The sequence below is a fragment of the Berghia stephanieae genome, chromosome 9 (assembly GCF_034508935.2).
Source record: "Berghia stephanieae isolate SIO BIC M18660-M18661 chromosome 9, UCSD_Bste_1.3, whole genome shotgun sequence".
NCBI classification, from domain to species: Eukaryota; Metazoa; Mollusca; class Gastropoda; order Nudibranchia; family Aeolidiidae; genus Berghia; species Berghia stephanieae.
The window spans coordinates 306,159-321,568 of record NC_088368.1 but is presented as its reverse complement, the minus strand read 5'-3'; the positions used below and the strand labels follow the sequence as shown (position 1 = coordinate 321,568).

At 36.3% G+C, this 15,410-nt stretch overlaps 1 protein-coding gene across 2 annotated transcripts in view; it reads right to left on the bottom strand.

Annotated features, from left to right (window-relative positions):
• LOC144979421 (uncharacterized) overlaps positions 1-15,410 on the bottom strand; it is a 100,098-nt gene that overhangs the window by 68,288 nt on the left and 16,400 nt on the right. For both annotated transcript variants that reach the window (XM_078926063.1, XM_078926064.1), the window contains exons 6-12: positions 13,782-13,885; positions 10,847-10,944; positions 9,319-9,388; positions 7,225-7,351; positions 6,130-6,282; positions 4,824-5,306; positions 1,390-1,487 (exon numbers count right to left, since the gene is read on the bottom strand). In XM_078926063.1, the coding sequence (XP_078782189.1) occupies positions 1,390-1,487; positions 4,824-5,306; positions 6,130-6,282; positions 7,225-7,351; positions 9,319-9,388; positions 10,847-10,944; positions 13,782-13,885 (1,133 nt within the window). The remainder of the gene's footprint in view (positions 1-1,389; positions 1,488-4,823; positions 5,307-6,129; positions 6,283-7,224; positions 7,352-9,318; positions 9,389-10,846; positions 10,945-13,781; positions 13,886-15,410) is intronic.

Below are 15,410 nucleotides of genomic sequence, written 5' to 3'. Positions count from 1 at the left end.
GCGATAGTAAACTGTTCAAAATCTAATGATGTAAACAAATAGAACAGTTGATTGAAAAAAGGCTTGGGACCTGTTGTTGTGATAGTAAACTGTCCAAAATCTAATGATGTAAACAAATAGAACAGCTTGATTGAAAAAAGGCTTGGGACCTGTTGTAGTGATAGAAAACTGTCCAAAATCTAATGATGTAAACAAATAGAACAGCTTGATTGAAAAAAGGCTTGGGACCTGTTGTAGTGATAGTAAACTGTCCAAAATCTAATGATGTAAACAAATAGAACAGCTTGATTGAAAAAAGGCTTGGGACCTGTTGTAGTGATAGTAAACTGTCCAAAATCTAATGATGTAAACAAATAGAACAGCTTGAAAAAAGGCTTGGGACCTGTTGTAGTGATAGTAAACTGTTCAAAATCTAATGATGTAAACAAATAGAACAGTTGATTGAAAAAAGGCTTGGGACCTGTTGTAGTGATAGAAAACTGTCCAAAATCTAATGATGTAAACAAATAGAACAGTTGATTGAAAAAAGGCTTGGGACCTGTTGTTGTGATAGTAAACTGTCCAAAATCTAATGATGGAAACAAATAGAACAGCTTGATTGAAAAAAGGCTTGGGACCTGTTGTAGTGATAGAAAACTGTCCAAAATCTAATGATGGAAACGAATAGAACAGCTTGAAAAAAGAGCAAAATACCACAAATCACAGAATGTATTGGGCTCTAAACCCTTCTTCAGCCAATAACAAAAACAAGACATTTGAAAATGGTAAGACATTTCAAGACCGAATTCCAAGCCCACAAGATTTGTCACATCCTTCTCTGCTGTCTGAGTCTGTATAGACCAAATTCCAAGCCCACAAGATTTGTCACATCCTTCTCTGCTGTCTGTATGGATTTCATGGGATGGATTACTGTTTTGGTTATTGGCTGAAAAAGGGTTTTGAGCCCAAAACATTCAATATGTGCAGCTAGTGGTTTAGTGGTATGACACCTGCTTTTGGATTGAAAGGTCCTGGGTTCGAGTCTCACTCGCCGCATAGTTGAGTCCTTGTAAAAGGACACATTTACTCACATTCTCTTACCATACTCGGGTGTAAAATGAGTACCTGACTATTAACAGCGTTGTCTCTGTCAGAAAAAAAAATGTAATATCACATAACAGTTCCTTTGTAAAGCGCTTTGAGCACATTTAGTGGATATAGCGCTATTGAAAAGCTCAGTTTATTTTGGGTTTTTTTTCTCCTTTTTTTTTTTGTTATTGGCGGAAAAAGGGTTGAGAGCCTAAAACCTTCCATATTTGGTATTTTGTTATTTTTTGAAGCTGTTTTATTCATTTATTTATATGACTTTTGATACAACAGCTCATGGCTTAATAGTTGTTGACTACAGACCGGTGTTGAAGTCTGGCTAAAGTTGAATCCTGCTGAAGTAGAACTGGGTGTGGTGGATTGGTTGGATGGGGGGATGCTGGCAAAGGCTGAACTTTGACCTGTGGAGATGATGGAAAATGTAGTCCTTCAGAGCCATACAGGACCAATGAGGCTGGAGTTTTAGGTTTACTGTTTTTCATTACTGTCTGATCTCCAGCTGAACAACAAATGTACTATTATCATTACTGTCTGATCTACAGCTAAACAACAAATGTACTATTATCATTACTGTCTGATCTACAGTTAAACAACAAATGTACTATTATCATTACTGTCTGATCTACAGCTAAACAACAAATGTACTATTATCATTACTGTCTGATCTACAGTTAAACAACAAATGTACTATTATCATTACAGTCTGATCTACAGCTAAACAACAAATGTACTATTATCATTACTGTCTGATCTACAGCTAAACAACAAATGTACTATTATCATTACAGTCTGATCTACAGTTAAACAACAAATGTACTATTATCATTACAGTCTGATCTACAGTTAAACAACAAATGTACTATTATCATTACAGTCTGATCTACAGCTAAACAACAAATGTACTATTATCATTACAGTCTGATCTACAGCTAAACAACAAATGTACTATTATCATTACTGTCTGATCTACAGCTAAACAACAAATGTACTATTATCATTACTGTCTGATCTACAGCTAAACAACAAATGTACTATTATCATTACTGTCGGATCTACAGCTAAACAACAAATGTACTATTATCATTACAGTCTGACTACAGTTAAACAACAAATGTACTATTATCATTACAGTCTGATCTACAGCTAAACAACAAATGTACTATTATCATTACAGTCTGATCTACAGCTAAACAACAAATGTACTATTATCATTACAGTCTGATCTACAGCTAAACAACAAATGTACTATTATCATTACTGTCTGATCTACAGTTAAACAACAAATGTACTATTATCATTACTGTCTGATCTACAGCTAAACAACAAATGTACTATTATCATTACAGTCTGATCTACAGCTAAACAACAAATGTACTATTATCATTACTGTCTGATCTACAGCTAAACAACAAATGTACTATTATCATTACTGTCTGATCTACAGCTAAACAACAAATGTACTATTATCATTACTGTCGGATCTACAGCTAAACAACAAATGTACTATTATCATTACAGTCTGATCTACAGTTAAACAACAAATGTACTATTATCATTACAGTCTGATCTACAGCTAAACAACAAATGTACTATTATCATTACTGTCTGATCTACAGCTAAACAACAAATGTACTATTATCATTACAGTCTGATCTACAGCTAAACAACAAATGTACTATTATCATTACAGTCGGATCTACAGCTAAACAACAAATGTACTATTATCATTACAGTCTGATCTACAGCTAAACAACAAATGTACTATTATCATTACAGTCTGATCTACAGCTAAACAACAAATGTACTATTATCATTACTGTCTGATCTACAGCTAAACAACAAATGTACTATTATCATTACTGTCGGATCTACAGCTAAACAACAAATGTACTATTATCATTACTGTCTGATCTACAGCTAAACAACAAATGTACTATTATCATTACTGTCGGATCTACAGTTAAACAACAAATGTACTATTATCATTACTGTCTGATCTACAGCTAAACAACAAATGTACTATTATCATTACTGTCTGATCTACAGCTAAACAACAAATGTACTATTATCATTACTGTCTGATCTACAGCTAAACAACAAATGTACTATTATCATTACTGTCTGATCTACAGCTAAACAACAAATGTACTATTATCATTACTGTCGGATCTACAGCTAAACAACAAATGTACTATTATCATTACAGTCTGATCTACAGTTAAACAACAAATGTACTATTATCATTACAGTCTGATCTACAGCTAAACAACAAATGTACTATTATCATTACAGTCTGATCTACAGCTAAACAACAAATGTACTATTATCATTACAGTCTGATCTACAGCTAAACAACAAATGTACTATTATCATTACTGTCTGATCTACAGTTAAACAACAAATGTACTATTATCATTACTGTCTGATCTACAGCTAAACAACAAATGTACTATTATCATTACAGTCTGATCTACAGCTAAACAACAAATGTACTATTATCATTACTGTCTGATCTACAGCTAAACAACAAATGTACTATTATCATTACTGTCTGATCTACAGCTAAACAACAAATGTACTATTATCATTACTGTCGGATCTACAGCTAAACAACAAATGTACTATTATCATTACAGTCTGATCTACAGTTAAACAACAAATGTACTATTATCATTACAGTCTGATCTACAGCTAAACAACAAATGTACTATTATCATTACTGTCTGATCTACAGCTAAACAACAAATGTACTATTATCATTACAGTCTGATCTACAGCTAAACAACAAATGTACTATTATCATTACAGTCGGATCTACAGCTAAACAACAAATGTACTATTATCTTACGTTATCTAAACATTTATCATACGTCTGATCTACAGCTAAACAACAAATGTACTATTATCATTACTGTCGGATCTACAGCTAAACAACAAATGTACTATTATCATTACTGTCGGATCTACAGCTAAACAACAAATGTACTATTATCATTACTGTCTGATCTACAGCTAAACAACAAATGTACTATTATCATTACTGTCGGATCTACAGTTAAACAACATCCTTATTCATCTGACTCTCCTCACCTAATTTAAAGAAGGCACCTCCTTCCCCTCCTCACCTGCTTTAGTGGAGGCCCCCCTTCCCCTCAACTGCTTTAAAGAAGGCACCCCCTTCCCCTCCTCACCTGCTTTAAAGAAGGCACCCCTTCCCCTCCTCACCTGCTTTAGTGAAGGCACCCCCTTCCCCTCCTCACCTGCTTTAAAGGCACCCCCTTCCCCTCCTCATCTGCTTTAAAGAAGGCACCCCTTCCCATCCTCACCTGCTTTAGTGGAGGCACCCCCTTCCCCTCCTCATCTGCTTTAAAGAAGGCACCCCTTCCCATCCTCACCTGCTTTAGTGGAGGCACCCCCTTCCCCTCCTCACCTGCTTTAGTGGAGGCACCCCCTTCCCCTCCTCACCTGCTTTAAAGGCACCCCCTTCCCCTCCTCATCTGCCTTAAAGAAGGCACCCCTTCCCATCCTCACCTGCTTTAGTGGAGGCACCCCCTTCCCCTCCTCACCTGCTTTAAAGAAGGCACCCCGTCCCATCCTCACCTGCTTTAAAGAAGGCACCCCTTCCCCTCCTCACCTGCTTTAAAGAAGGCACCTTTTCCCATCCTCACCTGCTTTAGTGGAGGCACCCCCTTCCCCTCCTCACCTGCTTTAAAGAAGACACCCCTTCCCCTCCTCACCTGCTTTAGTGGAGGCATCCCTCTCTCCTCCTCCCCCAAAGCTGAAGGAGAACGTTGAGCTGATGGGTTGACCTTGACCCAATTGTGACTGGGACGCATTGACCCCAGATGGCACAGACAGCAAACCTGGTTTCTGATTGGATGACGATGTTTGCAGTGGAGAGGTGAAAGATGCAGCTCCATCCACAGCTTTTCCAAATTGGAAAGTGGACGCAGCTGGCATTGGTGCTCCAGAGGCAGGGGCAGGTTTGCTCCCTGACTGAGAGGAAGCTCCAAAGATGTTGAAGATATTCCTTTGCCCCTCTGCTGTGGGAGCCTGTGTCGCTGCAGAAGCCAAGATGGAGGTAGATGTTGCTGCTGCTGTTGTTGGTAACAATGATGATGTTGGTGTTGCAGCAGCAGCAGGGGATAAATTTGGTTTAGGTAGTTGTGATGGATTATTTGGAGTAGAACTGGTAGTGGTGGCACCCAGCAAACCTGGAACTAAATATACATTTAGAAAAGTGAGTGGAGCAGGCACTTCTATTGATAATAACAACACATGAAATAAGTTGAAAAGTTCCGGGAGACAATACAGAAAAAAACAAACTTTGCGGCGATAAGGATTCGAACCCACAATCTGACTGTAACAACTTAGCTAGCCATGAGAAGGCCGCTTTACAATCGATGACATGGATAGTAAAGCGGCCCTCTCGTGGCCAGGCGGAGTTGCCGTAACAATAGGGTCGTGGATTTGAATCCTCATCGCCGCAAAATTTTTATTCTCCATTGTCTTCGGGCACTTTTCAGCTCATTCCATTTTTTCTTATTATCTGGAAGTGAATAAATCAACGACCATTGAGGAAATCCAGTAATAAACAGAACCTGGCACATACAACAAAGATAAAATCTTGATTATTTCTCATTTTCTCAGGGTTTTAAATTTACAACACTTTTGGGTCATATCAGTGCCAGTAAAAAGGAAAAAAAATGGGATTGTCAAAGAATTCTAGATTTACAATTAAAAACATCCGTTTAGTAGTTCTGGCATGACCTCCAGCTCTTCAAGTATGCTGTTATTCATTCTAAGTGTAAGACAAGGCTGCATTCGGTCGTTGACACAAAAGAACTGAGATGCAAAAAGGATTTAGAATGTCTGAGATCCACCACGGCAGACCGTCATCCGTGAAAAAAACTCACTCAACAAATGAGAGAAGCTGCCAAAGCATCCCAGTCTGAAGATTCGGGGGCCATCGGCAATATGTAAAGTTTGCTTTCAAACCATTTCCACACCCCCCCCCCCCCCAATTCAGGGAATGTCACTTACCTCCCTTCCTTGCTTGACCCGGGTTCAATCCCTGTGGGGGGCTGGTGATCTGCCCAGCCTCTTTATGAGAGTAATGGAGGTGGTAGGCCAGCAGCAGACCGTCCGTTGACAACAGAAACATGACAGGACATGCTGGGAAAGTCTTGGTTTCACCTGGTAATTTGATAACAAAAGGGAACACAAGTGTGATGTAAAAAGATGGTTCCTATTTCATTGGAAGTGTAAAACCACTCTACTAGAGGATTGGATACACACTTTGTATAATTGATCTTCTGGTTTCAGAGTGATGGCGTTTTATTTTCTAGTCTAAATATTTTCTGGTCGTCAATAAGATAATTCATCCTTGCTATTTTACATCCGATAATCCTAAGAATGTGCCTAAATATCCTGCAACTAAGATAGTTATGCCACCTTATGATTCAATATGTAACCTATTCATTATCAGTCCTCTGAAGTTCTGATTACACACTTACCACAATCCATCACTTTTGACTGCAAAGCTTTATCAATAGATATTTCCTCTCAAAATTATCACCAACTTGGCCATCAAACATATAGAGGGAAAATCTATCACAACTAGCAACACAATCAGGTGTGTCAGGGAATGGAAAGGGAGAGCAATTCATTTTCCAACTTAACTTCTTTTTCCCTTTTGTCAAACATATTATTTTGTCTCCATCTCTTTCTTACCCCCTACCCCCTTTCTTATCATTATCATTATTTTTTAAAATCAGAATTTTAGAGACAATGGCAGAAATGAACAGAGAAAATCTGAATGATTCAAAAGCCAAAAGTGGAAGGGTTGGCTGATGTGTGTAAACAAAACTGCCTGCAATTGCGAATAATTTGTAGAAATATAAATTTTTGCCTCCAATTTCAGAAGTACATGAGCATCTCTAAGTCATCAAAAACTATTAAAAATGAAAGTTGATTCCAGACTAGATAATTGTAAGGATTTTGAAGTGTTATTTAATCTTTTTGAGGGTAAATTGTTTAATCCTTTAGGCAACTTATAGCAATGAGAATTTTTTATCTCCAAAACCCTTAGTAATTCTTAGATTTTCAGTCAGGCAGGTGTGGCTGTAAACGACTTACTGAGCACAACGGGTTTGTGAGGAGAGTAGTCGACAGCCAGTCCTAAGGGAAAAGAATCACATTGGTCTCCTGTCAGAGGAAGTTCTGCTCGACAACTGTCCTCCAGATTCCAGTGTTCCCAGCTAGTCTGTGGAATGATGAGATCGACACCATTAAAGATCATTATCGTCATCATCATAGTAGTAGTAGAAGTAACAATAATAATGCAAATAATAATAATAATGCAAATAATAATAATAATAATGATAATAATAATAATAATAATAATAATAACAACAACATAGCAATGAAGATCGCATGGAAATCCTTGACCTTCGTTTCATCGCGAAGTCGCGCAAATTCAAGGCAAATTATGGGACAGGGCGATTTCGTATATATGCTATTTTTAAAAATTCATTACGACGCTTTTTATCACTAAATATGTCTGAAATTTGACGCACAATTAGTAAAGAGGTCATTTTAGATTATGTCAAGCGGCAAAACTCGTGCAATTACTAGAAGACATTAAAAGCAGATGTTTGCTCTTTTGAGTGAAATATTTCTAAAACTATCAAGGACAGAGATTTTGCCGTGAATAAGATTATATATGCACAATTCCACTATTCATGTTTCAAATTTCATCGGATTATGATAAGTACTTTTCACGTATTATCACAAAACATCAACCCAATTTGCCATTCGATGAGTGAGAAGAGGAGACAGCCATTTTTCCCCACCGTCGCTTGACACGCAATGTGATGTCAGTGAGGCAAGGCTTCCAGATGGCCAGACTTTCACCTGACCAAATTCGATTTAAAAAGTGGCTAAATAGAAACTTGCATGGTTTTCACTACTAAGAAGACTCACCCCCTTAAAAAACTAATTGAATTTGACAAACAAAAAATTGAAGAGACAAGGATAAATGACAATGAGACAAAAATAAAAAAATAAAATTTAATAAAAGAAATAAAATTCTATGTTTGGCCCATTTTGGCCACACGCGTGGCCATCTGGCACCTCTGCTATGAAAGTCTGAAGACCCACCTCTCTCACTTGTTTCCATTGTGTTACTTCATAGGGGTGCTAAGCTTGTTGTCTACCGCATTTTGTCTTACTAATCAGTTGATAATTCAACTTTTTAAGTCTTTGTTCCCTTTGAAATAGACTTGCCCAATTTCTCTTTTCCCCAAAGTAAATTAACACATACTCTCTCTCTCTCTCTCAGAAATAACATAAGTCATGGTCTCACTGACTATTCTGATTGATAATAATTTAGAAGGCATTTTTCACATCGTTTGGATGTGTTGTTAACACAAAATTACCTTTCGGAAATGTTTCAAATGATCAATATTATGTATATTGTTAACAACATTACGGTTGACGCTAGCCATACGGATCTTAAACTATTCAAGTTAGAGCTCTTCTGATGTCTTTGTGTTTTCTGAGAAATTTGCCCTAAAACTGCCAAATTTCAATATCATATTCCATGTATTAAGCGAGATACAGCCACAAACCAGAATAAAACGCAGAAAAAGCATCCGATATTTTCCGTATTTTTTTCTCTTTATGAGTCATCCAAATAAATGACATCTTTGAAACTGCATAACTATTTTATTTGTGAATGGATTTTAAAAATTCAAAAAGATTTTACTCAGTAGAGATAATAATAATAATAATAATAATAATAGGACTAATACCAAATGAACTAATAATGTGGAGCAACTCCCTATAAAAATAGTGGAGGCAAACTGATAGTTTAGGAAAAGATCTGAATTTTCAACCTAATTTTAAATGAATTGCAACTTTAACCCAAAAAAAAATTAAAAAAATTCCAACTTGTTTGGTTCTAAAAAAAAGTTTGGCAAGAAAATCTCATTCTGGCTCCTAAAAAAAATTGTCTTTATATACAGTTCCAGGGCAGGAGAGAAAATCTACTCAACTTTTAGGGGACCACATTGACCGACCCTTATCTGAGCACCAAACTCTAGTGAAAATATTTATTATGTTCCGTTCGGCAAGTGATTGGAATATAGACTGAATTATACTTAACACAATGAATTCTGCTAATAAATGGAAAATCTGCAACTTTGCAGATTAAATCTTATGATTTGTTACCTTGTTGTCCAAATTTTTTCCAACTAGTGTCACCTCTGTAGCTCGACTGGATGCCATCAATACAACCTCCCTGAGGAAGGAAAACAAAGCCAGAGGTCAATACAAACGTCATAAAATATGCATGAGTTAGGCAAGACAACGTCGTGTCTCATTCTCAAGCTCACATTTAATCAGTGCTGATGGGCACAACCAGTGGGAAAAGAGGATAGTTTTAAACAATTACCTACAAGTTCTATTTTTACTGCATTAACCCCCCCCCCCCCCCCATCTTTAGAGCAGTTGACAAGATGAATTATCACTAGAATTCTTGCTAACCTCTGATGAGTGGGAAACTGCACCTGTATGTCCCACAACATCAGCTCTCTCAATTATTTTTTTTGTAGGGAGGGGGTGGGTGGGGGAGAAATACCATCAGCCCTGTTTAATAATGTACATTTAAATAGCGTCAACATCTCAAGCAATTTGAGTTCTAGGCGCTTTACAGAAATGTCATTAGACAATCATTTTAGCTATTAGAATTAGACATATACATACAGCAATATTTAAAATGCTATCAACACATATATATATATACCAGTGCCGACACCCCAACTGAGGACAAGGTGTCAGTTTGACTGATTAAAGGTGTAATTTAGAAGGAAAAGCTGTAACTGTGAGTGATAAAAGGTGTAATTTAGAAGGAAAAACTGTAATTTAGAAGGAAAATGTGCAATTGTGATTGATAAAAAAGGTGTAATTGTACAAAACAAAGACATTACTTATAAACAAATATCACCACAATCATCTTCAATCGCTATTGGAAAATTCTTCTCCACAACAAATTTGGTGAAGGCTACTTCTGCCCAAATCACACTTCTGGATTAGGCTTTAGAAAACAAGATAAGCTGGAAGTGGATGATGAAAATGCAGCTTTCTTCCATTTTCAGCGAGACAAAATTTGGGATGAAGAAAACATTGCTTAAATAACCCACAGGAGCTTGGTGACGACAAAAAGGCCTAATGTGGAACAAAAAATCATAAATGCGTAATTTGATTTTAAAAGTGTAATACGTCTTTTAGGCGTACAGTGGATGCCCACAGCATACGATAGAGCACATCCTTACAGAATGCCAGGATGGGCCCAGCTGCACTGACCATGGCCTAAGAGTCTGCTCCCCAGATGCTATGGAGTGGGTTTGGTGTTGGAGCGAGAAGTTGTGATGAGACGTACAGATGGCAGCTCTGAAATGGCAAACCTAAAAATAAACAAACATCCTTTGTCTCCCTGGCAAGCATTGACGATGTGTTGCATAGTGGAAGGATGACTGGTCGGTCATTATACGAAAAATAGCAAAAGTTTTTACAGAAAGGACACGCTAAGTTTTTCTCTGCTGTCTATCTGGTTTTTAAGTTAAGTTTTTATGCTTTCATTGGAGGTTTTTTGTTTGTTGGCTGATGAAGGGTTTTGAGTCTGAAACGTTCCAGTTTGGTATTTTTGTTGTTTTTTAAAAGTTGTTATACTCAATTTTGTTGACTGATTTTTCCTTACCATTTTTGTATGTTGTGGAACAAATACTGGGCTTTTCTGTCCTCACTGCTGCTGAAGCAGACGTCATCAAAGTTGATGAACGTTGAATTATTCTCTTTCTGCAAAGTATTTGGAAAAAAAATATTACTACTTTTATTTCTTCTACTACTACAACTACTACTAAAACAACAACTACAACTTCCACTACTACTACTACAACTACTACTAAAACAACAACTACAACTTCCACTACCAGTGCTAGTAAAACAACTACAACAACTACTAAAACAACAACTACAACTACTAATACTACAACTACTAATACAACAAATATTGATTCTATTACTACTACTTTGTCTACTACAACTACTACTATTGCTACTCCTACCATGACTATTAATTCTTTTACTGCTACTACTACTGCAATATTGTAGAGAATCTCAGCGTGGTGTGGACGCGGCATCTTTTTCATAACTTTCAAACATATATGGATACAAAGACCAGCTTTTCCTCTACAAGACGCAATTATTTTTGTTTACATCATTAAGTGGTAAGTTTGTGTTTTGCTTATTTGAATAATCAAAGTTTTTGAATGAAAAAATATTAAAATTATAAGTTTAAGAAATATTCAAAAATTAAAAAAAAACAACCAACAGTTTTTACCAGTAAGTGTGAGGTATCCGAGAAAAGTAGATAAAATTATCTTTCATATTATATACATTTTTATTATTTTGATAGAGGGATTTAAGAGTAGAGGGTGTGTAAAGTAATCTCATTAATTGTTTTTATTACCAACAACAAGGAAAATATTTCAATGATATTTGAGAAACCCAATGATAAATCTAGAAAGTGATGATAAAAGACATTTAATTCACTTGATTTAATTGAATTTAAGCTGATAATTGTTCTTAAATTTACTTATTTATTTATTTAATTATTTGTTTTGTTCAGGTTATGGAGAGACACACAGAAGACGGTCATCACACCAGTGCAAATGAAATGTGTCAAATTTGTTGTGAAAGAGTACAGGGCCGTGCTGAGAGGATTAAAACACCATCGGCGTTATCAACAGTTGACTATAAATGTGAAAATCTGATATATTTCAACATTTCAATTTGCCAGAAATGCAGGTATTGATACCTTTCGAGTCTGTGAGAAAACTCTGATCAAGAAACAAGAACCAATACTTGATGAGGTGACTCTGATCCTAATCTTTCATTTGACCAGTCATGTGCCAAATGCAGTCTATATAGCACCCAAAGTAAGAGAGGCAGACCAGGAAAGAAAGATTCCACCGCTCAAGAAAAGAAATACGAGTAAAGGACATCCATATCTCTCAAAATAATGTCATGATAATTATTACCCTTTATGATTTTCTTAGTGGTTTTGATTGTCTTTAAATGAATGCCATTTTATAAAAAAATTTAATGGAATTCTTATCATCATTTGTTGATCCTGGAATAAATACAATTGCATTACATTTCTATTTTTCTGGTTTATATTAAACTTTCAATTAAGACAATGCTGTGATTGGGACGACTTAGAGTTATCCCTCTTGCTTTTTAACACCAATATAATTACGATTATATAATTAACGAAAACTCTGTTAATAAACGGTATTGTAGTATAAAAATTTTTTTGCTACACATTATAACTGCATTGCTACATTTGTTTGAAATTCAGAAAAAATCAATCAAAACAGCGAAACAAGTGTCTCTCTCTCTCTCTCATCATCTAGTATCAGTCAAGGACTGGCTAGATTTACCTGGCAAACTAAACTCAAAGTGATAAACGCCTGTGTACAACTCATTTCATTTCTTGTTATTATCAATTCACTACACCTTCTACCACCATCACTACCACCACCATTACTACGATGAAATATTATTTATGAAAATAGAAAATACAAAAAGTTGAGCTTTTATCTAGCGCAAGATCCACTAAACGTGCTCAAACTACATCACAAGGGATGTCCTTTATCTAGCGCAAGATCCACTAAACGTGCTCAAATTACATCACAAGGGATGTCCTTTATCTAGCGCAAGATCCACTAAACATGCTCAAATTACATCACAAGGGATGTCCTTTATCTAGCGCAAGATCCACTAAACGTGCTCAAATTACATCACAAGGGATGTCCTTTATCTAGCGCAAGATCCACTAAACGTGCTCAAATTACATCACAAGGGATTGGAGTAGTGTCTCCCAGTTTATCTAGCGCAAGATCCACTAAACGTGCTCAAATTACATCACAAGGGATGTCCTTTATCTAGCCAGCCAAAACGAATACCACTCTATACGAAATACAGGCTCAAATTACATCACAAGGGATGTCCTTTATCTAGCGCAAGATCCACTAAACGTGCTCAAATTACATCACAAGGGATGTCCTTTATCTAGCGCAAGATCCACTAAACGTGCTCAAATTACATCACAAGGGATGTCCTTTATCTAGCACAAGATCCACTAAACGTGCTCAAATTACATCACAAGGGATGTCCTTTATCTAGCGCAAGATCCACTAAACGTGCTCAAATTACATCACAAGGGGTCCCTAGCCACCGACAACATTTAAAATGTAGGACAAGTCATGATGCCTGTTAGGCGATGTTACAATTTTTTCGGACAGAGATAATATTATTAAAGGTTACATGTTCATTTTACACCCTAGTACGATGAGAGAATGTGAGTAAAGAGCCTTTTCCAAGGAGTCAACTATGTACCACTTAGGATGGGACTCGAACCCTGAACTTTCCAGTGAAAGGCCAGTGTCAAATGACAAGACAAGGATGTAGAGATTATTGAGTCATGGATCTGGTGGTTTAGTCATGTCTTTAGTTTTTATTGTCCGTTGTTGTTGGCAGGAGAGGACCCAAAACGTTCCTTCCGTGTTTGGTATTCATTCTGTTTGCAAGCTGTTCAATTGATTTTGGTTTATTCCATTTTGACAACTTACATTGGAGTTTGTCATGACAACCATGGGTTGATCTGAGTCTTGTGATTCCTGTGGTAGGTAGGCGGCCAGGACAGAGTAGGTGGACAGCCACAACACATCCACAACTATGGAATAATGTTGATAATGCATGACAATAATAGTAGTAGTAGTAGTAGTAGTAGTAGTAGTAGTAGTAGTAGTAGTATTAGTAGCAGTAGTAGTAGTAGTAGTAGTAGTAGTAGTAGTAGTAGTAGTAGTAGTAGTAGTAGTATAGTATAGTATAGTAGTATAGTAGTAGTATTAGTAGTAGTAGTAGTAGTAGTAGTAGTATAGTATTTAGTAAATATAGTAGTATAGTATAGTAGTAGTAGTAGTAGTAGTAAGTAGTAGCAATAGTAATAGTAATAAGAATAATAATAATAAGGATGATGATGATGATTATGATAACAATACTAATAGACCTGTAAATGCATTCTACAAAAATTAACTGAAAGTTTTTGACAAACAACAGACAAGTTTTTAAACATAAACAACAAACAATGCTCAAAACTGTTTCTACTAATAAGACTTTCCAAACAATAAACTGTACAAGCACTCCTAAAAGTAGACCATTTCACCCCTAATGGCATCAGCGATTGCACTGAAGAGGATGGTGTCGAGATCACTGCGTGGCATTTTCCCCTCTGAGCGGTATTTCAGTGCTAGATCAACTCGGCCCCATTAGTGGGGTCAGCCCATGGGTGGAACAGGTAGCGGTCAGGGGAAATCTGTGATGCCGCTGATGGTAATTAATAGCTGCAATATTTCATGGTATTGCTCAGTTGCTAACATGAATATGAAAATTGTTCCCTCACCACAAGCAAAGCAAGGGTTACTTTCATCATATGCCATGGTTGATAATAATGTATCCTCTTAAGGCTGATCATAAGAGAGGTGTCAATTTAGTGGTTTTTGAGCTATGAATGAAATTAATTTGTTGTAATTTGCATATTAATAATTTAATTCCCAGCGGCAGAAAATGATTGAAACAAGCATCATTATAAAGTAAAAATGATGATCTTGACACATGCCAAGTTTTGTTGTCCGGGCAGTAAAATCTTAAAATATATGAATTTTTTAATTGTAAAATTCTTATTTGGCACGACTTGGTGAGATCTTCATTTTCTCTCCCACAGTATTCCATGCCATGAATTATGTCCAAATATCAGTTTAGTAATAAAATATAAACCATTAGATGAAAATAATATTAAATATTATGTAGTTTTTGGGCACATTTGAAAGCCAACTTTTCAATGGCTTGATGATTTTTTCTATACTTAAATCCCTTATGATTCAAGTCAAAATTACATTTTTTATGAATATATACTATATGCCCTCATAATTTTAAATACTCTTTTGTCCACAGATATGTCCGTCTGTTTGAGCAAATCATTTAATTTAACCGTACCAGTACTTCGTGTTAGTTGTAATTGATGATTGATACTGCAATATTTGTAGTATGTCCAGTAACCTTGTTGGGCCTCAACAATTCGTGAAACCGCATGGCCGCTCTCAACCGTGCATTTTCCTGATCATCTGGCAGCCCTGACGATGGTGGTGGTTATAGTTCAGGAAAATGCACGGTTATAGTTCTTTCTACTGGGAAAAGTA